The sequence below is a fragment of the Pelmatolapia mariae genome, linkage group LG18, assembly GCF_036321145.2.
Source record: "Pelmatolapia mariae isolate MD_Pm_ZW linkage group LG18, Pm_UMD_F_2, whole genome shotgun sequence".
Taxonomy (NCBI): Eukaryota; Metazoa; Chordata; class Actinopteri; order Cichliformes; family Cichlidae; genus Pelmatolapia; species Pelmatolapia mariae.
The window spans coordinates 28,993,147-29,016,528 of record NC_086243.1 but is presented as its reverse complement, the minus strand read 5'-3'; the positions used below and the strand labels follow the sequence as shown (position 1 = coordinate 29,016,528).

General features: G+C 39.0%; 1 protein-coding gene across 2 annotated transcripts; it reads right to left on the bottom strand.

The window, feature by feature from the left end:
- Nucleotides 1-347: 347 nt before the first annotated feature.
- LOC134616943 (cyclin-Y-like) lies at nucleotides 348-23,382 on the bottom strand. Of its 2 annotated transcripts, XM_063462056.1 has the most exons (11): nucleotides 22,882-23,382; nucleotides 10,229-10,303; nucleotides 6,722-6,739; nucleotides 6,406-6,440; nucleotides 6,148-6,242; nucleotides 6,025-6,060; nucleotides 5,103-5,160; nucleotides 4,629-4,748; nucleotides 4,031-4,197; nucleotides 3,480-3,642; nucleotides 348-2,734 (listed from the first exon to the last, which is right to left on the bottom strand). In XM_063462056.1, the coding sequence occupies exons 1-11, from the start codon at nucleotides 23,033-23,035 to the stop codon at nucleotides 2,618-2,620; spliced, it is 1,038 nt and encodes a 345-aa protein (XP_063318126.1). In that variant the 5' UTR covers nucleotides 23,036-23,382; the 3' UTR covers nucleotides 348-2,617. The 2 variants fall into 2 exon arrangements, with proteins under 2 accessions (XP_063318126.1, XP_063318127.1); XM_063462057.1 differs by lacking the exon at nucleotides 6,722-6,739.

Sequence of the window (23,382 nt, the reverse complement as noted above, 5' to 3'; positions counted from 1 at the left end):
ACACTGACCTCTAACGCGCTGATAGTGCCTCTTCCCCTGTCTGCAGAGCACAGGACCTGCGGAGAGAGCTATTCTTACCGTGCTGCCATCAAAGCATTGTTGGGATGTCTAGGTACAAGTCAACTTTACTGGAAGTTGGCAGTCACACTCATACATGGTCAGGTTTGTTATCTGTTAATCATCCGCTAAAGTGAAACAGGCAGTCACACCACAAAATAATTAATTTGATACTAATTAGATAACACCGGAAGCATAATTACAACATGACCATAAAAACATAAAAAATAATTAAAGGACAACGACTTATCAAACGAGAATATTTTGTTTTATTAAAAACACAAATCAGTCACATCCATAAATAACTTAAATTTAACCTGTTTCAGTTTTTGAACTCTTTATACACTGTACAAAGTTAATTTCCAAAATAACTACACTATATTTCTATATTTTACTGGTTTAGCGTTGAGACACTGAGGTGAAAAGAAACATGGAAAAATTCATATCTTGCCCAAATGAGAAAATCCAAATTACAAAACAATGTTTTTAAAGGTGAGTGGAAATTTAAAGATTAAGCAGTAGTACTAGCGTGTCATGATTAAACACAGGGATTCAAGACACCCTTTATCAAGGACACGTTGTTGATGATCAAAGACTACCAATCATACATAACTAGTAGATGAGACTTGTGTTTACTTTGCTTCTAATAAAACAAATATTTTGGGATATGAGATAAGAACTTTGTGGGATTTGAGGCATTAGATATTTGTGAAGTTGCAGTCATACAATTAATACACTTTTCTTTGGTTCATATTGTTATTGAGTTGCGTGCTATCTTACTAACGTGTCCTGTGAAAACTTGTATAACTACAAAAATGACCTCATCAAACACAAGGAAAACAGCTCTCTTTTTTGGCTTACCCCTATATTTGAGGAACTTTGGGTTTCATAGGGTTTGAGAAGTTGCAAAACAGAAACCCTTTAACCCAGACATGTCAGCAAGTCCTTCAAGCATCCATCCAAGGACATGTTAATACTGTAAATAAAGACAGTAGCCAGGGTAGGATACACTGAGCATGAAGCTCATGAGACCGGGGCTTTTTACCAGATTTTCCAGATGAACAGTAAATGTGATATATACAGTCAGTAATGCTATAATACTGAACATATATAAACAAAGGAATGTTGGGTAGCCTCCTCACATCTGCATCCAGTGGTCAGTGCACTTGTCAGACCAGTTATATCATTCTCTTTGTTTGAAGTTAGACATTAAATTTTACTTGACTATAAAACATTTTGTTAGGTAGCAACAGCACATTTGAGTTTGACAGTAAATGGATATTGTTTTGTTAAATAAATGTTCAGTACAAAATAACTTTCCATCTTTTCACCTATCTTTTCTCTTTTTTCCCATTCAGCCAGTGTTCAAATTTTAAACAAACATTACTGTGTATAATTTGACTACAACGTCTAAAAAGACTGTTCACTGCAAGAAATGTGGATTATTTGGGATAATAGGAAACATGTTCTCTGAAACATGTGTTGCAGATACTTTTTCGATGTAATGTTAACACATAACGTAACACGTAACTTCGTCTGCGGTATGGTAGAATTTTATGGTAGTTTCTGTAAACTACTCTTTTAAATGACCGTACCCTGGACTGGCAGCCTTTTTCTGCAACACCTCAAATAACCACTAGATGTCAGCAGAGGGTCGTGCTGGCTCCTGCTTTTGAATTTGTGGAGTCATGTTACTGAAGGAAAACCTGGTGATTTTTGCTATACTGATACATCTATAGGGATACTTTTAATGTATTCTAGCCCTTTCTTTCTATGGTGTTTATTTCATTATCTAATCTCATTTCTCCTCCCAGTAACCGAAATAAGGAGCATTACAGTCAATCGACATATCAACCAGACTACCTGAGCATAAAGAGGTACACTAGAACTGTAAACCTTGAATATTTCCAGAGAAGAAATCTTTATTATTCTTACTCCCATCAAAGAAATAAATAACCAGTAGAAAGTCCTGTGCTACACTACTAATTGCCAAACACGGTTGAAAATTTTGAAAAGTACTTAGAAAATAAATAAATAATACGCAGGGTTATCTGAAAGACAGGTTATTTAGAATCTCTGAAGCTAGTTAAAACCGAGAGATTTGTCTGGACAAAACCAGAAAACCAAACTGAGACTTTTTACACTGAGACAGGTTGACAATGCCATGTCCTCAAAAGTTTCAGACCTTTGTCTTGTCCTGGATTTCCTTTATACTCCAAAACTAGAGTTGTCTCCGAATGTCTTTGAATGGTTGACGTGACAACCAGTAACTCCCTTCCCTCTTACAGTACAAAAATATCGAGGCACTATGAAGGCATTTAAGTTAAAGTAGAAACACGTCTTGTTCGCTTAATCTTCTAAAACTACAACTGTAGTTTGCGATTCTTGACTCCAGGTCCATTGGATGGTGCCAGGTTACACTCGCTGTTCCAGAATGTAGCTTTGCATCCTGGGTCCATTCACACTGACACACTTCCACTGAGCACAAACACACATTTTCTCCTTCAGGCAGCGTCTGCAGTACGATGTCACTCTTCACTATATGACAGCATATTAGTGGTTAAGGGAGGATTGCAGGAACCCATCGGATCCCGCATAGATTGTCCATGCTCGCCGAGCGCTTCCTGGCAGCTTTCCGCACGTCTTTGTACTTGTCATCACATAGCCTGGAGATGGCCTGCAAAAAGGGCATAAAGGAATTTTAAGATATCGTTGTCATTTGGCTGCGTGCAGGGCTTTTATGTGATTGAAGCATTAACGTTTTAGTTTCTAGAAAACTTTTCAAATCTTGTTTAAAAGTAAATAGTGCAATTTGACGCCCCTTTACACATTTTCAATACACCGGAAGATCTGTAAAGGTAATTGTCCTATCCTGGTAAACTGGTTTTCTTCCCCTCGGCCTCTTAAAAGGGAGTTTTTCCTTCCTGCTGTTGCCCAGTACTTTGCTCGTAGGCGGTCGTCTGATTATTGGGGTTTTCTCTGTATTATTGTGGAGTCTTTACCTTACAAAATAAAGCACCTTGGCGCTATACAAATAAAATTGAAAGCCCAATCAGCAATTAGTTGCCCTGATCAGTCAGTGACACGTCCAACATGCACAGTCTCTTTCAGCCAGCAGGCTCTACAGGAGCAAAGTCTCTCCACGCTACATAATTGGTTCTTTTTAGTTAACTAGTTTTAATAAATGCAGTACTTGGCTTATCCCTTTAATTCCCTTCTCTATGTTGCTAACCCTGAGAAATCAATGTGGCAATGGGGCAAAGCTGAATTGTTACAATCTGGAACAATTTATAACTCCTATATTTATTGGCTTTGAGTTTCTTTATTTTCATCGATTACTAATCAAGGGGAAAATGTAGTAATTTGATGGATAGAAAAGAAAGAAAAAGACTCGGATGGAAACCTTAACGGTGACGTCTCACCTCCAGTTTTTGAGCTTTCTCCCTGCTGAGCGGCTCCAGGGGGAAGCTGAGGTTGTTCGACTCTGAGAGAGATCGCAGGTCAAAGTAGTACTTGGCGTAGACGCTGGACGGCACGTTGATGTTGAACTGCAGCAGCTCCAGAAACTGTCGCTCCAATTCGTTCCTGGTCGCATGATCATACAGTTTCTGTGTCAGTGCACTCACCCAGTGACTTTTTAAAAATGTTTTCTTTGTGATATCAAGAAGAAAAAACGGCTCCTTGAAATCACAAATCATCTTTCAAAGTTCAAAGTTAGGTGTTGTTGAGTCTTTCATTCCCATTATGTATTTGTTTGAAACCTTGAGGATGTAAATCCATGACTTGATGAAGAAGCTTATCACAGCAAATCTCATGAGCATCGTTCCGGTTTTTCTCGGGCTGCTTGTCGTTTTCTTTTCTGTCTTTTTTTAAATTTTGACCCAGTCCCCAACCTACTCCCAATTCAAACCTTAACCCTCGAATAAAATCCTAAATTTCAAGACCATTCCCATCCTTAATGCTAATCACTCACATGTCCTCCACTGTGATGTCCTTGAGAATCTGACAGTAGTCGACATTCCAGACAGCTTGATCATCCCAGACTTTGGAAGCCAGCAGGATAGCACCCAGAACGATCCTCTTCCAGTTTCCTGGACATATGTCAATCTCTGCATAGGTCAGGAGCCTCTCCAGATAAACCTGCACAATCACATGGATAAAGACTGAAAACTAGATAGAAAAACAAAGCAGCAGACAATCATTAACATGGAAAAAAAACAGTTTACTAACAGAACCTGATTTGATCTAACTAATAGTGTCAGGAGGTAAACGATTGTTTTGTTTTGTTTTCCCCCTGTATGACAAACTACATTCATCACTGATCTCTCAGAGCCCACAATAGTCACATGAATCACAGTAGTTATGATGCATAGTCTCATCAACAATTTGCACACATGCCTGGGTTGTCTGAACATATCAGGCTGCAATTTCCCGGGGACCTAAACACAAACTGTGTACGCGCAACTGAAAGGTCCATCTTATCTCACCTTAGGGGGGCAAAGTGTCATGAAGATACCTTTTTTTCTAAAACTGCATTATTTAATGGCAATACACAAATAAATGAGCCTCACCAGTGTGACAATTGCACACTCAGCAGTGAGCTGAGCAGCACTGAACAGTGTCCTGACAAAACGGTAAATCTGCTTCTGCTCCGGATCGTGTTGATTGTAGTCCGGTGGAACCTCTGATTTCTGGATAAACGAAGGGAGGCAGAGATTGGATTAAAGAACAACAACCATCAGGGAAAGTGAGAAAAGTGGATGATGGTGAATGACAATTTTGCGAGGAGGAAGAAAAGCCAAAACACAGAGTAGGGTGAGAAAGACAACAAGGCATAAAGAAAAGAGCGCAAGTGAAAATGAAGCAACAGACGGTGAGGGTGAGAGCAAAAATAAAGGGTTTAAAATGGGAGAGAAAAAAATCTTAACACACAGAACCAGACTCTACCAAGTTGCATTAAAAATACAATACAAAATCTGACACAGTTTTGTCAAAACGAGCAGCAGGATAGTCGACAGATTTAAAAATGAAATCGCTTATCTTACCGAGAGAGGGTGAAGCCTCTCATCAAAGATATCTAATAGCGTCCCACCGTCTGTATCTCTGAAAAGGAATAAAACATTTATTTTTCCTCTCTTCTATCCATCCACTTTCTCAAACACTCATCCAATCCAGGGTCAAAGAGCCTGGAGCCTATTCCAGTTATCACAGAGCGAAAGGCAGGGTACGCTTCAGTGTGCTAGCCACAGTGAGCTACTACCGTAGCAAAATCAGAGATGTTCACAAACTGTAAAAGCCATGGAGTTTTGGGTAGAGAGATACATATTAACTATTTTAAAGTAGGCTATTATGGCTACGTTATGGATAAAGATCACTGCAACTGAAACAGTTGTAAGAAGAGTTTGAACAGCTTGAAGCTTCCTTTAATCCAAAAACACAGATCACTGTCACAGAAGTATACACTCGTCAAGGTCCTGCCGTTTGTCATTACGTGGGGTTTGGAATTCTTTACGTGTTATTCTGGGACTTGAAGTTTAGATTTCTGTTTTGGTTTCCAGATTTTGTTTAGCAACGTCCTTATTTTTTCCCTCCAGAATTAGTTTGTTCTTAGTTATTCTTTAGTGTCATGTTTCATGCCTTCTTGTTTCAGTTCTAGAAGTTCTTCATCCTGTTTTATTCTGATAACTCTTATGTCTTGGATCCCTCACTTTGAATCCTTCAACAGTCCAGACATCCTTGAAACTGTGACAAGATTAAACATAAGTGCAGACTTCAAACTGTGCTGAATTTTAGATGTAATTTTGTGCATTCATCATAAAAAGCTTAAAAAACACAGAGAAGCAAATAAACCATCCAGAATAGGCAGCAGTTCTGCATTTAGATTTTGGGATAAACTGAATATATTGTCCTTGATATCAGATGCCCAGATATTAACTGGCAGTCTTTAGGTAACATGAGAATTCTTACCTGTTTTTTATATGGTAGTATATTGCCAATGCTACACTGTAGACAGAAAGAAATGTTTATATTAATAACAGAAAAGCATGTAAGTTTAAAAAAATACAAATTTTTCCTTCCTGGTGTTACAACCATTTGATGGTGTATTTGAGGTTGGGCTGGCTGACTGTGTTGTCATCCAGGAAGATGGTGGAGCAGGAGCTGTATTTGCGCCTCAAAGTTCCGTGCTACAAATACACAAACACACACACAAACAAAAGACTGTTATTAGAATTCACGTTTTGGTCTCATCTATAGCATGCAAGGGTAATGTGCACAAAAAGAATAAAGAAGAAGAAAAAATATCATGTTTCAATTTTTGCAGTAAAGCAGAAAACTCTGTGCACTCACATTAATGATGAAGAGACTCTTTCTTTTCTCCCGCACTGTAAAAATACATAGAAGACATTCAACATCTGTAATTTTTCCTAAAATGCCAGAAGCAAAAAAAAAAGCCAAACACAAAACCCACCAAATAGAAGCCTGTAAAACACACTAAACACTATTAGCAAAGTGTTAATAGCAGCTAGCAAAAAAGGTTGCAATAAATTGCTGAGAAAAGATAGTTAAAGGAAGTGTTAAAGGGTAAAAGTAAAGAGTGAGCTGCGACACAGAGGGGGAAATGTGCAGTTTTGCCACTAGATGGAGACAAAGTTACACTACTCACCAGTCCTGTATGCTACCTCTGAAAAAAGAGGAACCAACAGCCTTATTTCTTTGCATGAGACTCACTGATTCTTTTAAAGAAACAAATGGCATACATTGTAGGGCAAAGCAAAACGTCCTCATAAATGATCATCAAACAAACATTTGTAATGTCAACATGTTAATGCTTAAATATTCTAATATGGTTTGGGTTCTGATAACAGTGAGGGCATCCTAGAGGGTCGTGAGATACATCTAAGGGGTCAAAATAAATCCTTACAAGAGAGGAAATCTCTGATAAAGTCATTTATTGTTGCTTTTTGTCTCACTTGTGTCACACATTTTGGCTTTTCTCTGGGAACAGTGTCAGCACTTCAAGTACTAAAATAAGTACCTGGGACAGAAAGATCACTCTTTAAGTAAACGTCTACTGCAAAAGCAATCTGTCATAAGCAGCTGAGGAACTTGTCCAACATTTTTATGCTCATAAACCAAGTACTATGAATTTTAAACAAAATACAGAGCTGTGCAGTCATGAGCCATCGCTCATTTCTTAATATTTTGCTTTCAAGGAGACAGATGTGTAATTCTTTTAAAGTGGCCTCAGGCAATAGTTTTCCAGTCCTTCTAAAGGTCTTCTTTTTTCTTGTCTTTAGACATTGGCTGCTTTGTCGCTCATTTTTAGTTCAGCCTTTGTATAATCATGATTTTCTGTATAAACCAGTTTTAAATTGTATCTGTAGGCACATTGTTAGTAGCAGTCTGTTACAAAAACGCATACTTAGTTTCACCTAAAATGGGAACAAAGAAACACGCAGTAATAAAACTCTAGTGTTGCACCAACAAGCAGGGCCGTCATTTCCAGGGGGGTTAAGGGGGGTTATGACCCCCCAATAATCAGACCCAACCAATATAACCCCCTCAATAAAATTATGAACTATCTTGCATTAATAGGCTGTTGATTTTCTTTACTCATTTCAGGTATTACCAGCAAAATAGTTGCATGTTTAATCATCTGGGAATTTACCCAGATTTATTTATTTATTTAGACAGAGATCTTGACACCCCCCCCCCCCCCCCCCCAATGTTCAGCACAAAGTTACGCCCATGCCAACAAGGTCATTCCCAAAAAGAGGAAAAGGGGCAATGACAAATGAACAACAAACATAACAAAAGGCAGCCAATATCCAAAGAAGCCTTTTGGAATATCCTTCAGGGAACTTGGGTTCCACTTAAAGAGAGTTTAGGCTGTGCTGAAGAAAAAAGGTGGTCAAATATTCAAACATTGGCTTTCAAGCACACTGAATAGCACAAACTGTTTTTGTCTTATATCCTGTATTTCAATGTGAATTTGCACATTTCAGTAAAATGCTGCATGTTTTTTGCATTTTTCTAACTAAATATTAAGAAATGAGGTGTTGGTTGAGACTTGTGCTCAGTCTTGTATTAAAGGATAGAGCTAGTGTTGCATCGTATTTTTAGTACAAGAGATAATATGAAAAGACCAAAACCAGACCGAGTTAAAAACAAATTGCAAACACTGCTTTATATTTGGAGCATTTCTGGATAATAAAACAGCTCAGAGGCACAAAGGCTTACATCACTCTGTGACTACATGAGCAATATCAGCAAGTATAATTTATTTAACACTGATGTCTTTAGGGGATTCTTTGACTTCAGAAAAGAAAGCTATAAAAGCACCATTTTTTTGTTTAAAGCCACAAAAACGATGGAGTTTGTTTCTAAATGTTGCAGATATTAAGCAATGATTATATTTTAAAAAACTCACACATCTCACATCATTTTATTCCTTCTTTGTTTGGAGGAGGAACATTAATCAAATGTCACTTGGAAGTTCTCTACATGAATAAGTTCATAAGCATGTACAAAAAGAAATTCAATCCAATATAAAATATTAAAAAGCATTAAAAAGCAAGCATCTTTAGTTGTTTCTGAAATTCCAGCAACAACAACAATCTCATGCTGGGACGTTAATGGATCTTAGTAACACTTTAGTATGTCCTCTCTATATGTGCAAGCTTTCTCCAACAGGATGCTAAAAGTCTCAGTCTTAATGCAACAGCACAAATTCAGCTGGCTGCAAACATTTCCGTGAGCAGAGCTGCTGTGTGCACTGTGTCCAGACTTTTTCCACACCCTCTTTATTGTGACTGCATTTGAGCAACTTGCAGTGCTGATAACAGGAAGTGCAGCGTGTCAAGCTAATGTCAATAAAGCCAAAACTGTGTTCTGAACTGTACAACACTATCTGTATGTTTTTTGCAAACTGTGCTTTCTAAATGTTGGGGTTTTGTCTTGTTGTATATAATTACATCAAAACTAAACACTGGAAACCTGTTACATGTCTTTCAGCTCCTCCTTTTATGGATCATCACAGCAGATCTTCTGTCTCTGTCTCACATTGTCCTAACATTGCTCCTTGTCACACAAACCCTCTACATGTCCTCCTTCAGTACATCTATGAATCTTCCCTGTGGCCTGCCTCGTCTCTTTTTTGCCTGGCATCTCCGCATTCGCCATCCTTGGAAATCATAATATGTTCAGCTCCATCTCCTGTCTTCTTTTCTTTTTTTCTTTGCCGTCATCTCCAAACCATACATCGTAGGTCTCACTTCCATCTTGTATTTCATTCCTTTCACTTTTGTTGCTGTCTTTCTGTCATAAATCACCTCTGAAACTCATCTCCACCCGCTCCACCCTCCCTGCAGACTCTTCTTCACCTCTTGTGCACTTTCTGTTGCTTTGGATGTTTGACCCCAGGTATTTGAACACATCTACCTTCAATAACAACTGACTTTCAAACCTTTTCTCTCCACTGCATACCTCCACCTATCCAGGCTCTCTTCCACTTGCTCCTGACTCTCACTAAAGATCACAATGTTGTCTGTGAACATCATAGTCCACGGAGACTCCCAACTAACTATCATCTGTCAACCTGTCCATAACAATTGAGACAAAAAGGGACTCGCAGCCAATTCCTGATTGAATCCCACACCCACCTTGAACCCATCTGTCACTCCTATCATACACCTCACCACTGTCTTGCTGCCTGACTTCTTCATGCAGTACCACAGTTTGTCTCTTGGCATCCTATCATATGGCTTCCTCTGGATCACAGGTGTTGAACTCCAGGCCTCGAGGGCCGGTGTCCTGCATGTTTTAGATGTCTCCTCGATCCAAACACAGCTGATTTAAATGGCTAAATTACCTCCTCAACATATCTTGAAGTTCTCCAGAAGTCTGGTAATGAACTAATCATTTGATTCAGGTGTGTTGAAACAGGATGATATCTAAAACCTGCAGGACACCGGCCCTCGAGGCCTGGAGTTCGACACCCATGCTCTAGATCTATAAAAAGACACAATGCAACTCTTTCTGACCTTCTCTATATTTCTTCCTCAACTGAGTATCAAATGTAATAAAATTATTTAATTACCAGAACTGAAAAACCCTGATAAACAGACAAATTTCCTGTTATGTGAAATTTTATAAAAACCAAGCCACTCACCGTCATTCTGTGATTTGCTGAGGAATATTGTGCTCGCCCGTGGATGGTCTGATGGATTGTACTCCATATTCAACTCTGTCAAAAACAAAGAGCAAAGAATATGTACGCCTTCCTGAAATATCAAAGATGAGCCAAAAAAAAAAACAAAAAAAAAAAAACACGACAGTAGAAAAAACACAATGTTTTTCGGTGCAGCATTCACACATGCTCCAGACATATCTTGTGTTTAATTTGCACAAATGCTAAACCAAGGCTACACATTAATTAGAGCTTGTTGCGATTATTACCATCACCATGAAGCTACTTTTAGCGGATTCACAATGGGGTCCCACAGCAGGTAGCCCTGCATGTTTCATTTGGTAGATTTCTATGCAGGACGCCCTAAATGAGGCAAACCCCAAAAGGGTGTGCGTCTCCTCCCAGGATTGTATCAGGGATCTTTTGCTTGTTAGTCAAATGTGTGATCTACTACATTACCAAGTTTAACCAACTTTGGTGTATAAACTGATATTATTATCAATATATTAGCATGCAAACACTTACATGTTATATGACTATAGATTCCTACTGATGCCTAATACTGCAAATGAAATTAAACTAAAAGGCTGCTCAGAGAGCACTCGCTCCTCCAAGCTCATATTTTGCATTTTTAAATGAATTGTAATATTTTCTCCCTCTGTCCACATTTTACCTCCTTGCAAAAATTCTGACAATCAGCCGTGCACCGTTGGCCGACAAGCAGTCATCACTATAACACACCTCTGGTTGGGCTCCTTTTTTATAGTGGCAGAGAAACCAGCAAATAAGAAGACTCGCTCATAAAGGATGACTAGTTTACTCTGATTTAAATCACAACCGTTACTCTTGTAAGTCTGTGTGCGTTTTTTGTTTTTTGTTCCTCTACTCTAATAAATCCGGGCATGAATCATTCCCATCCAGAGCTAATCTGGATTGCATCATGGCCTAAAGGCATGGGCCAGCGAGGCATTTGTGCGCACATATTATACAGCAGAAGGACTCAGAACAGATGCCAAAAAATCCTTTCATGCCTTGTTCATTGCCGATAACATCAGCTACTCTGACAACAGAGAGCACAGTTGTTATGAGTGAGAAGCTTTCTCTCTTCAGCGAGCGATCATTTCCACACCCAGAACATCTAAAAACAAATCCCGGCATTCGAAATCACGTGCGTATCAATCATGAGCATAAATAATTGAGAGTAATTGAAGTCAAATGACAAAATTGAATAAGCAACACCAAAAATGATACAGGTACAGCATCTGCTATTATTCACTTAACTCGTCACTACAAATCCTGTAGTGTCCTGCATCAAATGAGAAACATTTTACGAGCCTGTTTTTGGTGATGTCAGCTTTTAAACATGCCCAGCATGCAGTCTCCTACAATATGACAGGAAACGCCCCAGATTGAAATCCAGACTATTTGATTATAATGCAGACAGTGAGAGGGACACATGGTTGATCATCTGTCCCAGCCACAGCAACTGCTGGACTATGAATGACTGCTGGTAAATTAAAATGAGAACAAAACAGCTGTGACACTGCAGTAACAATTACAGTAACAATTACACAGCTAATATGTTTTTGAACAGGTCTTTCTTTCTAACAAACCTACCTGTGCTGCAGACTCTGTTCTCTCGAACTACAAACAGCCATGCTGAGCCTTTTTTAAATTGCTTGAATAGTTTTGTACAGGGAGAAACAACTTTCACTTATTACAGCAGTTCTGCAAAACAGCAAAGACTTTGACAAACACCTCCTGTTGTGTGCAATCAAATAAAAAGTAAAAATAGCTAACATGCAGGTAGGATTTACTAGAAGCCTGTTATATAAGTCTGCTTAGTTTAAGCTTTTTCTGTCCATAAAGTAACAACTGAAGTTCAAATGAACTCTAGTTTGATTTTAGGAATCAGCCAAAAATACAGCATTAACAGATGAACTGGTTGATGCCGAAGGGTTAGGCTAATCAGCGATTCATTTCATTCATGTATTCCAGAATAATATTAATCAAATTAGGCATCTCCTAATTAGTTTGGGCTGTGCTGCTGTTTCCCCTGCTGCTTTCTTACAATATACAGCTGCACATGTGATTTGGTCTCGCCAAAAGCCTCTGAAATCCACCAGGGTGAATGGACCCAGCTTGGATTAGATTTGTGTCAAGTTAGCACCTTATGTAACAGTAGTCAGGAGTAGTTTAAATGGTAGCTTAACTGGTTTTCAATTTGTCTGAAACTTAAAAGAAAGCATGCCAAGAAAGCACAAGGGTGCAAAAATATATATATATAAACTTTAGCCCAGAGAAAACAGACACGGGACAAAAAAAACACATTAAAACATAAAAAAAGAAAGAAAAGCGTGTTTGTGTATTTGAGAGTGGGTGAATGAGGCTTGTAGTAAGAAAGAGTAGAAAAGCATTAAGTAGCAGTCCATTCACAATATATTTTAGTCAGGCCATGATGCATGAGAGCTGTAGTTTGACTTTTCGCTCACTTTGCTGCATTTGTGATTACAGACTTTGACCTGTTCCCAGTATGTCAAAGTCATACTGCCATTTCTATAAAGATCAGACTTAGCAATTTATTTATTGCAATTTATTACTATTAGGAACCACACACACACACACACACACACACACACACACACACACACACACACACACACACACACACACACACACACACACACACACACACCTACCTTTGTATCACGGTGGAGTGATTTCTCACATGTACCACTGCTGTGTCAAATATATGATGCATGCGTCAGTCTGAGTCTTCCAGTCACACACAGCTAACTCTGCTTTTTACTGCATAGAGAACAATGGTGGAGCCACAGTCAAGAATCTTTCCAGGAAATCAGTAGGCCTGGGGCAAGGCTACATTAGTCAGCAGGACTATAAAATATAGCAAAAAAAAAAATCTATCCATCCATCTTCTTCTGCTTTTCCAATTCAGGGTCGATGGGAGGCTGGAGCCTATCCCAGCTGCAGTAGGGTGAGAGGTAGACTGGTGTCCAGCCTTCCACAGGGCTGACACAGAGAGACAAACACTTTTACTTTTCTAGTTGTTTCTGTGGTTTAAAGATGATGTAACATTAAACATCGTTGGTCTCACAAGGTCCTTGAAGTGTTTTTTGACTAGCAGAAGCACTTCTGAATCAATCTCACAGGACCTGTCCCTCTAGGCCAACCTGCTGGATTTCCCGGGGTGTACAGTAGCTGGTGTCATGTGTTGACACATGATATTCACCACCTCAAGTAAACTTTAACGGAGAGTTGTGGTCTGCTTTGGCACACCGAAACAGGAGGAGCTCAGCTAACCTATCAGCTGGCAAACCTACCTGTCTGTCTCACTACTCTTACATAATGAATTAAAAACAGGCACCATGCTTTTAACAGGTCAGTCCACTACTGCAACACTTCCAACACTGTGTCTGTTTTGCTACTTTTTAAACCTTTTCGAGGAAATATTGTTGCAAAAAAGGGACGTAATGAACCCTAACGTGTAACTACCTGCATCAATTTTTGTAGAAGTACGTGTTATATTCGGAGGATTGAATGTGGCAGCCTCAGCAACAATGTACTGCTGTTTTGTTTTAAGGATACATCAATGCTAATAATTTCTCCAATTCTGCTCTTTAAGTCCAACAACTTTCTATCTAATAGCCAAAAGCTCAGGCAAAACAAAAATCTTCTGGCCCTTTTCATCCATTCAAGGTAAATATTTATTTTTATGCCTTTAATAATGTTAATTTTACCACCGAATCTAGATGCCAAGGGTTACTGTTTGGTTCTTTTACTGCTCATAAACTGAAACGTATAGGTCCTTCCATATAAAAATGAATTTAATAAATGTTCAGACAAGTTAAGACTGGCTGGGTTTTTGGGTTTTTTTAATTAACTGAAATCTTATTGGACGAGTTCTTCTTGTGAAGCACATACCGATGTTTATCTTGAAAGTTACCTCACAAATTCATTTTGACTTATTTTACTTTACTTCTTATTTGTATTGTGGCATTTAAGCTTCACCCATGACTTATTATCTTATGACCATGTCTACACTAAGAGCAGCTTTGCCTCTGTTAACTTTAGAGCCTGCCTGAGCAGGATCTAAAGTTCACTGTTATGAATGTGATGCCACTGTTATTGTTGGAGTCTGTGGTAGCATGAAAACTCACTCGCTCCCATGCAGAGAGTAATTCTGGTCACTGTTCAGTCATGTGTATTCTTTTTTCCTCTTAGCAGCGTTGTCTAAATTCATGTACTGTACATGAATGTGTTTAATAATAAATAAATGCTGAGGTGAAATCGCTTTCTGAAGGACCTTACCCACGTTTCAAACAGCAGAGTAAGGGATTTCTGAGTAACAGCATCTCAGGAAACAATTAACATTTCGCACACTGCCAAACTCTGCATCAAGTAGGGTATGAAGTTTCCTACACACCTGCTCTTCATCAGATGATGAAACACAGAGCGGCGCCATGTTGAATAAACTGTGATAGGTCATATGACCACGACCAGTGATAATAATATTCAAACAGAACCACGTATTACATTGGAAGAATAGTTAATAAATGAAGCATCTGCGAGTAATACATATTGTCTTTGCATGAGTTATGAGACTAACTAGAAAAACAAAAAGGAAACTTATAAGAACAAGTACGTGAAGAATTACATCTCGACAAATCCAGAAAGATATATATAATGCCTGAGGCAATATCTGACAGTATAATCTTTGATACACCTGATTAGACATGTTTTAAACCTACTCAACCAATTAATGTGATTTATGATGGCGCTGACCATCTTTATCAGGCCTTATCACTGCGTGATGAAGAGAGGGCACTCTTAAAATGTCCAACACCAGCACATGCATTAAATTAAAAAAAATAGAGTTCTGCAGTGTGTGAGCAGTTTATTCTTTTCTATGTTAGTTTTCTTTTTTTGGTCCTTTTTTCATTTTTTTGGTTTTGTTTTGGAGTTTTTTCCAAAACCCGATCCACTATTTGAACAAACACACACTGACCACTGGCTTTGAGTGGTATCAGACCGAGTTAAACAAACAGGACTTGCACACATGCACATGGCTTCATATTCCCAGGAGAGAAAGGGGGCGCTCCCTGGGAAAGCACTGATAAGCTTAAGCATAAGCACACACACAAACGTATACACACACAATCACATCAGTAATGCTATAGGGACTACTATGGACAAAAGTCATAAAGTGAGATTTATTGGAGATAAATTATCTGACTTTCAGGAGTGGGACCACACCTCCAAACATGCCCCTTCTTATCTAATCTATATATGACCCCCAGTTCTACAAGCTCTTTGTTCTTGTTTTCGTGCCCCACCCTTGCTCCCCTTTTTTCAATTCTTTCACTTCTTCACTTCTCGTTAGTACACGGGGATCTGCCAGGCCCGGGAGCCGCCGTCAGTCCCCCTTCCGCAAACCGCAGCTCAATTCTTGATTAAGCCATTCGCCTTTAAAACGCAGGCAATCCTAAAATAAGGATGTGGGCCCAGCTAGTAAATTAAATTTTGAACTTTTTTTGACCATTTTAGGATTCTCATTCCCAGACAACGGTGCATCACTACACTCCCAGTGGTGAGTGTTTCAATTCACTGCAATCTCCTTAACAGAAGTAAAATGAATAAATAAAACCAATGCTAATCACACCTTCATTATACAGTACACCTCGATCTGTATTTCATGACATGCTGGGTTAACGAGAGATTCGTCAAGAAGCTATGCACGCAGCAGTGAGCTTAACCTTATTTTCAGCTTCGTGTAGCATCAATCGCACATTCAAGCCAAGATATCCCAGACTGAACCTAAACATATTGGCATATTTCTTCATCGTAACACTTTTATTTATTCCCTCCTTTAATAATGACCGAATTCTATAAGTACTAGTTTGGGAAATGAGTTACAGCAAGAAAGATAAAACCTTTATAGGTAAACGTGTCATGGAAGCCTTGGCAGAATCTGAAGGGGATCGGTCACAAGGTAAAATCAGGTGACATGTCAGTTTGAAAGTGCTTTTGATTCTGATTAGCTTTATAGTCAAGAGTTGACAGCTTCCTCTAAGTCCTCATTAATTTAAATGAGACTGTCTTTTAGGAGTTTTCTGCCTCAGGAGCTCAAAGCAAGCAGACCTTTCTGAAGTGATAATTAGTGGGATGAGGTGGTCTTGATGTGTAGTGGCAGACAAATTGCTCTCTCATTACTAGTCAGCAAGCCAAACAAGTACTTTCTCCTTCAAAGCAACCCTGAATGGTCTTTTTTTCTCCAAAGGAAGAATAAGGGTGCCTAGTAATCTTTTTCTTTGTTTTAGAATATTTTAACTCCTTTATCTGAGTCGTTTCAGCTCTGCAAACATGTTGAGCTGAGCCAGTCATATGTTCCTGGGGAAACACATGACTGCTAGTGCTGTAAAAATAGCAATGCTTCTTGATGTGGAAAGAAGTGGATATATTGAATGTTGTGCCACTTCAGCAATATTTTGTAATGTTACTTTTCTTACTGTTTTTTTTGTTTTGTTTTTAGTTTTGTTACACAATTTCAAGAGAAAATAGAAATAAAACATCTGAAAACTCTCATTTGTTAAAAATAAAACACATAAGTCCTCTTCCTCTTATGAGAAAGCTTCACAGGGCAAAATGTGCTGTTTGTTTAGGCTGCTGTGAGCACATGAGGAGCAGCTGATTTGGTTTTTTTAAGGATCTCAGTTGGTGTGTGGTAATAACGAGACACTTAATTAAAGATGTGGGTGTATTCATTTTCCTGAGTCCAGTTTATTTATCTTGTTGTTGTTGTTGTTGTTGTTGTTGTTGTTGTTGTTGTTGTTGTTGTTGTTGTTGTTGTTGTTGTTGTTGTTGTTGTTGTTGCTGCTGCTGCCCTGTACCCTTCCCACACTAACTAACCACTTGATCAGTCATCTTTCTCCACAGTTGCTCCATTTTAGACATCAGTGCAAGTATACACTCACCAAATACTTTATTAGGTACACTTTGATAGTACTGGAGTTTGCCTTTAGAGCTATTTTTTGTGGCATAGATTCAAAAAGGTGCTGGAAGCATTCTAAACAGATTTTTGGTCCATACTGACATGACGCAGCTGTTATACTGTTGCTGCAGATTTGCTGCATATCCATGATGTGAATCTCCTGTTCCACCGCATCCTAAAGGCTCTATATTGGATTAAACTCCGGTAACAGTGGAGGACATCTGAGCACAGTGAACTCATTGTCGTGTTCAAGAAACCAGTTTGAGTATATCATCTCATCTGTCCTCTTCTTTATGAGAATAATCTTCTTGTGTCTCATTTGACTGCTCTGGTTTATTATCAGCTGACTTGACTTTACCTTTTTTAATGTTACACATCACTACTGGCTTAAAATGAAGTTAAAATTGAAATATCATGTCTTGCCTGTCTGTGTAGCTGTGTTCTCAGTCTGTGTAAATCAGAAAAGAGAAACAATAGAAAGAGCCCCAATGATTAAACTGTATGGCAGAATAAAAGAAGGGAAAAAGGCTGGAAGACAAAGACAAACTGGGTGTCTGTTGATTACAAGTAATAAATAGAGGTTTAGAGAAAACTAAGGAGGTAAATGGGTAAAAGGATAAGCTTTTGGTTTTAGATTTTCAGTGTTTCCTACTCACCTCTCTAGTGCCAAAATCAAAAGATTAAGCATATTATTACTTCACAAGTGCACACAACCCAAACAAAAGGAGGCTTTATTTCAGTTAGGGCTGTATGGCCCTGCACAAAGTCAAGTCGCAGAGCCACGTCTGTCTGCATTTAACCTTTGCCCCTTCTTGTCATCTTTTCATCCTTTTATTCTATTAACCATTTGTGTGAACCTTGGTTGACAGTGTTGAGTTAAGACCTAAATGACAGCGACCATGATCTTTACCTGCCAAGCCGTGGACAAGGAAACAAATGTTCTGCTATTTTATAGATGTAGATTATGTAGATATAGATGTAAAATGCCTTTGAGTAACAAACACATGCATATTTGCTTTTGCATTAGGAGATATATATTTGATGATAACATAATAAACTACCACAATACCAGGTTCACCAGACTATCTGAATTTGCTCTAAATCTTTAAATATATATATATATATATATATATATATATATATATTTCCTTCCACCCTCCATACTCCTTACCTAAATATAAGCATGTGAGTTGATGTATGATGCCTTACAGAAACAGAAAGAGTCATTTTAACAGAGGAACACAGACAGCTTTGTCAAAGAAAGGCAGGTCACGTGACAGCTTTGTCTCTCATTCTCACTTTCTTTATCTTTTCCCTCCAGGACTGGTGTCTCGCTATAAATGCAGAATGTTTTCACAGCACAAACCACATGTCAGTTTCTCAACATTTTAGCTTCTATTTCAGGCTTTAAGCCAGCTTTATCCCTCGTGAGATCACAACAGCTAAAAAAAAGTACAAATCTGAAGGAGCATTGGGCCAGTTCAGCGTGAATAAGATAAAAAGCAGCAATAATCAGTGTCATGTGACATGCTGGTGTTAAAACTGGTGTTATGAAAGTAGGTTCCTAACCAGTGTAAGGAGAACTGCACCAAAATAAATGCATCTTTGCATGTCAAAATAGCAAAAACTGAAATTCTCCTTAGCTGTCTTTTGTGAAACTAGCTACCGGCTTAGTTTACGACAGCATTCAAGTTCCCAGGTTAGTGAAATGATGGTGTTATGTAGTGAAGCGTTTATCTGTCATTATAAACAGAGCATGCTGGGAGGTCACTTCAGGACTCTAACACTAAAATCCCCCAAGTGACATAATAGCCCACACTGACTCAGACACAACTGTTTAAGGTTGAGGCACTGGAAAAACATCAGTCAAGCTATCAAGATATTTTAATCAAACTGAATTTCCAAGAAGGGCATCTGTTCGTTCCACGCCAACTCACCGAGTTCATGTCATGGGAAAAAAATTACGTGAGGACTTTATTCAGTTAATAAGACCAAGCAAAATCATACATCTCTACTTCAAATACTTTTTTTGGACATTTTTTAATACTTTGGAGATAATTTATAAGACCTTCCAGTTCTATGATTATATGTCTTCCTGCACTATAGACTGTTTGTTCTCATTTGGTGACCACTGAGCCCCTCATCCAGCTTCACAAATCCCAGCACACTTTCCCTTCAGACCCTCTGTTCATCACTGAGTCGCCACCACATCGTTTCCAGACTCTGGGTCCTCTCTCACGTCCATCTAGTTCTCTTATTGTCTAGAATTTCTCCTGATCTCTACACACAGAAGTCAGATGCAATTTTCTCCGAGCAAAACAGAAAAATCTGAATTCAGATAAAATTATTACTCAACAAACATGATTTTCGTATTAGTTGTTCCTCTCCAGATTCCTCGAAACCAAAGTGATTTGAAACAACTCAGGCTGAACTATGCCTGCCAAAGCCTGTCAGTGAAAGAGCTCAAACACTGTATAATAATGGTTTTCTCTTGATTATCTTGTTTTCATAATCAGAGGAAACCATAATCGCAACTGGGCCTAAATTTAATTACAGTTATGGTTTCCTACCATAATAACAAACTCAAGATAGAAACATTACACGTAATCTCCTCTGTGAGTTTATTTCAATAAATTAATTTTATTTACTGTTACTAAAAATCTCCTCTGATAAGATTACTATGCAGGGGACCATGGTGATCTTTTCTTATCTATCTCTAACAGTTTGCATAAACAAAACTTCTAATTCCCTTCTAAGCAGCTTGAAAGCCTCTGATGAAAACCACCGCGCATCCTCAGATAACCTCTGTGCACCAACACAACATTTTCTCATTTCTATGAACTTTGAATTCAAGCACAATTAACTTTTTGCTCAGTAGGAAGAATAATCGGTCAAGGGCTTTAAAAATGGAGACATTCTATCAGCCTGCTAAAGTCATAGGAAAACAGCCACAAGCATGGATGACATCATTGCTGGTTGTTTGTAAGTCAGCTGAGAGAAACAACAATTAGAAAAAAAAAAAAAGCACATTTCTCCAACAACATCAGAGCATTTTGAGCTTCATTCAGATGTATCAAGAATCAAGGGATAGTAGTTTGTTCATGGACAAATGATCCGTCAGATCCAACATTAAATTAAACACCAAAGAAAATCTGCTGGTTCGACAAAGACAACGCGATCTTACGATGTTACGATGAGCTCTGGGAAAATCGTGATAACAATTTTTCTCTTTTAATTAAAAATTAAAACGATAAGTGACCCTGACCTCCCTACATGTACTCCCATTTAATGCTGCAAAGTCAGCCCATTCACTAAGAGGCACGTGATGATTTGAAAGCAGCATGTCGTGCTCTAAATTGAGGCGTTAATTCTTGGCAATCAACTGTCCCTTGAGGCTTCTTCTATCTGCTCTGACACAGGCTCACAGCTGCCTCTTTTTTGGAAAGGGACGAAGACTTCTTTCTTTCTTTTTTTCTGATGTTGCAGATTCTAATGAAGCCCACTAATCTGTCTGTGAATTCATAACAGTCCGAACACATTAGACACGCTCCGGTTTCAATCACCGCACCGCTGAGACAGACGGCCTCTCAGTGCGAGTAATCTTTATCCTCACCAGAAATGACAGTCGACTCTCTGAATCTTCATCATGGCTCTTTTCTTTCTCTGTTAGAAAGAGCATCTGGCTCCACGCTCAGACAATTATGCATCCAATTAAAGCAACAATCCAAAACATATTGGGGGGGAGATTTCCACTTCTCTATGCAATGTTTTCAGTGATCTTAAAGCCGCCTTGTCACAGATACTGAAGATATATTATCAACATTACCCTGCTGTAATGCAAAGCACTCAAGTCAGTAGTCTCCACAAATACCATACAGAACATAAGCTGAATCTTTACAAGAGGAAGTGACAACGCTGATCAATAAAAGGCAGGTCTCTCACCATGCTGACTCAGTGCGGATAATGAAGGTCGATAGGCTTCCTATAGCAAAATATGTAAGCAAATATGGCTCCAAATGTTTTTAATTCATGTGCAATCAGATTTTAGATTTTAGACAACAGACACGGTTCTTCTAATGTGCTGCTGAGATGTTTCCTCTTTCGGGTTGTTTTCTGCTCTTCTTGAGCTTTGCAGGTATGCAAAGATTTGGCAAAAGAAATCAACACATCTAAAACAAGATTAGATCGGCAGGTGAGAATAATTTCCTCTTTTCCCGCCTCACATGATAACCCGTACAAAGTGTTCCTGGGCGAAGATCCTTTATCAGCACAGAACGGTAAACATGGCAAAGAGGAAAGAGGAAAGATGATGCTATCAGATGTGTCGGGGCTCTCCAGCAAGTAGTGGCAAAATGTATGACTAAGAATGAGCACCTACTATGAATGTGGGACTTCTTAAAAAAGCACAGATAATGAGGCTGTATCCTGTATAACATGAATGCAGTTAATGTGGAAGAGGATTCAGAACTCTTTGATGAGCAGGTCAAATAAATTAAAAGTGACTAAAAAGGAAAAAATAGGTCAAATGCATCTGTAAACATGGAAATTCGACCTCTTTACGTGACCCAAAGCAAATCAGGTGAAAATTACAGAGCAGATACAGGATTAAATACAGCTTAATTTGTGCACCAGATAAGTTAGCAGCCTTTGAAAAGAGCATGTCCTTGTGTGGCTATGCTTTGTTAGACTCCATATTTGAGTCTATAGTGGTTGATGTTATGAGAATCTTCCTAAGCCAGAGTGAAAATGTCACAACTTATCTGACAGCCACTGTCTTGTAATACAGTGTCTAACAGTTTCAATAAAACAATGATTAATAAAACAGTTTCAAATAATCTTGCCAGGGACATAGTTTGTAGGGGGGGGGGATTTTGTACAGTTTTTGAGAAAAACCATTTACATGAAATGGTTTGCTGTTGGATGGAAATAGGCAGCCCATTTAGTAGCCACTTTCCAGCGTGAATGGGTCAATTGTAATGCATATTAGCATGTGTCAGTGGAGGGGGCTGCGTACCATGCTTGCAAAACAAAGACTGGCACAAAGACGTCTGCCCTCACGGACAGGATGTTCTCTGCAGCTCCATATCTCTCTGCAGTGCCACATGAGAAGAAAATGCACACAGATCCATGCATGTGCCCGGCTGTACTGAAGGTTGATACGTCTCTGCAGTCAACTCAGTATTTTTTGACACATGAGTAGTGCGAGCAGAGGTGGATATGTGAAAGCTACAGATTAATTTTTCAAGATTTGAAAATGGGTGTGACATGTTTTTAATTATGTTGGGTTTTTTTAGTTCATGAGGGTCCTTTTTGCCTTTAGACTAAGCAGAGTCACCAGAATAGAAAAGGCTCAAAACTTTCCCACAGGAATAATAAAACATTTTCATTATAACTTATTTTCATTAGTTTACTGCACCCAACTGGTACACTTGAATGTTTCACTCCACGTTATTATTAGCTGCATTTCATTTATACATACGTGTAATTAGCTTCAATTAGGCTGTTTGTTTAATTCCAAAAAATTATACCAGCCATAAACTTTTATCTTTTATCGTCATGGCACAAAATGCAGTGTTGACACCTTAAAGGTTTTGTTTTTTGTTTTTTTGTTTTGTTTTGTTTTTACCGTCAACGTTCTCCCTGTCGCTGATGTGCTGCAGGTTGCATCCCGTCTCCTCCCTACTCATATCCGACTCCTGGTGGTACGACTCCAGCCTGGAGTGGGCATTTCTGCGGAGCTTGGGGCTCCCAGACACGCAGCAAGAGGTCGTGCTCCCCATCTTTACCCGTTCACTGCGCGTACAGGCAGGAGCTGTGCATATAATCTATCCTTTCCGTTTGAAACGGAAGCTGAAACGACCCCACCGAGCCGGTGAGCGTAGATCACGAGAGCGCACTTGAAGCATCCATCGTAGCGCCCACAGATGCTGTCAGTCTTTGGTGTCCACAGTGAAGCTGTCACGGGAGATAAAGATGACACTCCTCTAGAAGCCAGAGTAAATAACGGGCCGACCTACCACCGCTACCCCAGGAATTGTACAACCCGGAGTATCCCGTGCAGCTGATGATGTGAGCGACGACGGGCGCACGGTGATGTGTGGATCGGTGTTGAGGCTGGCTGTCAGCG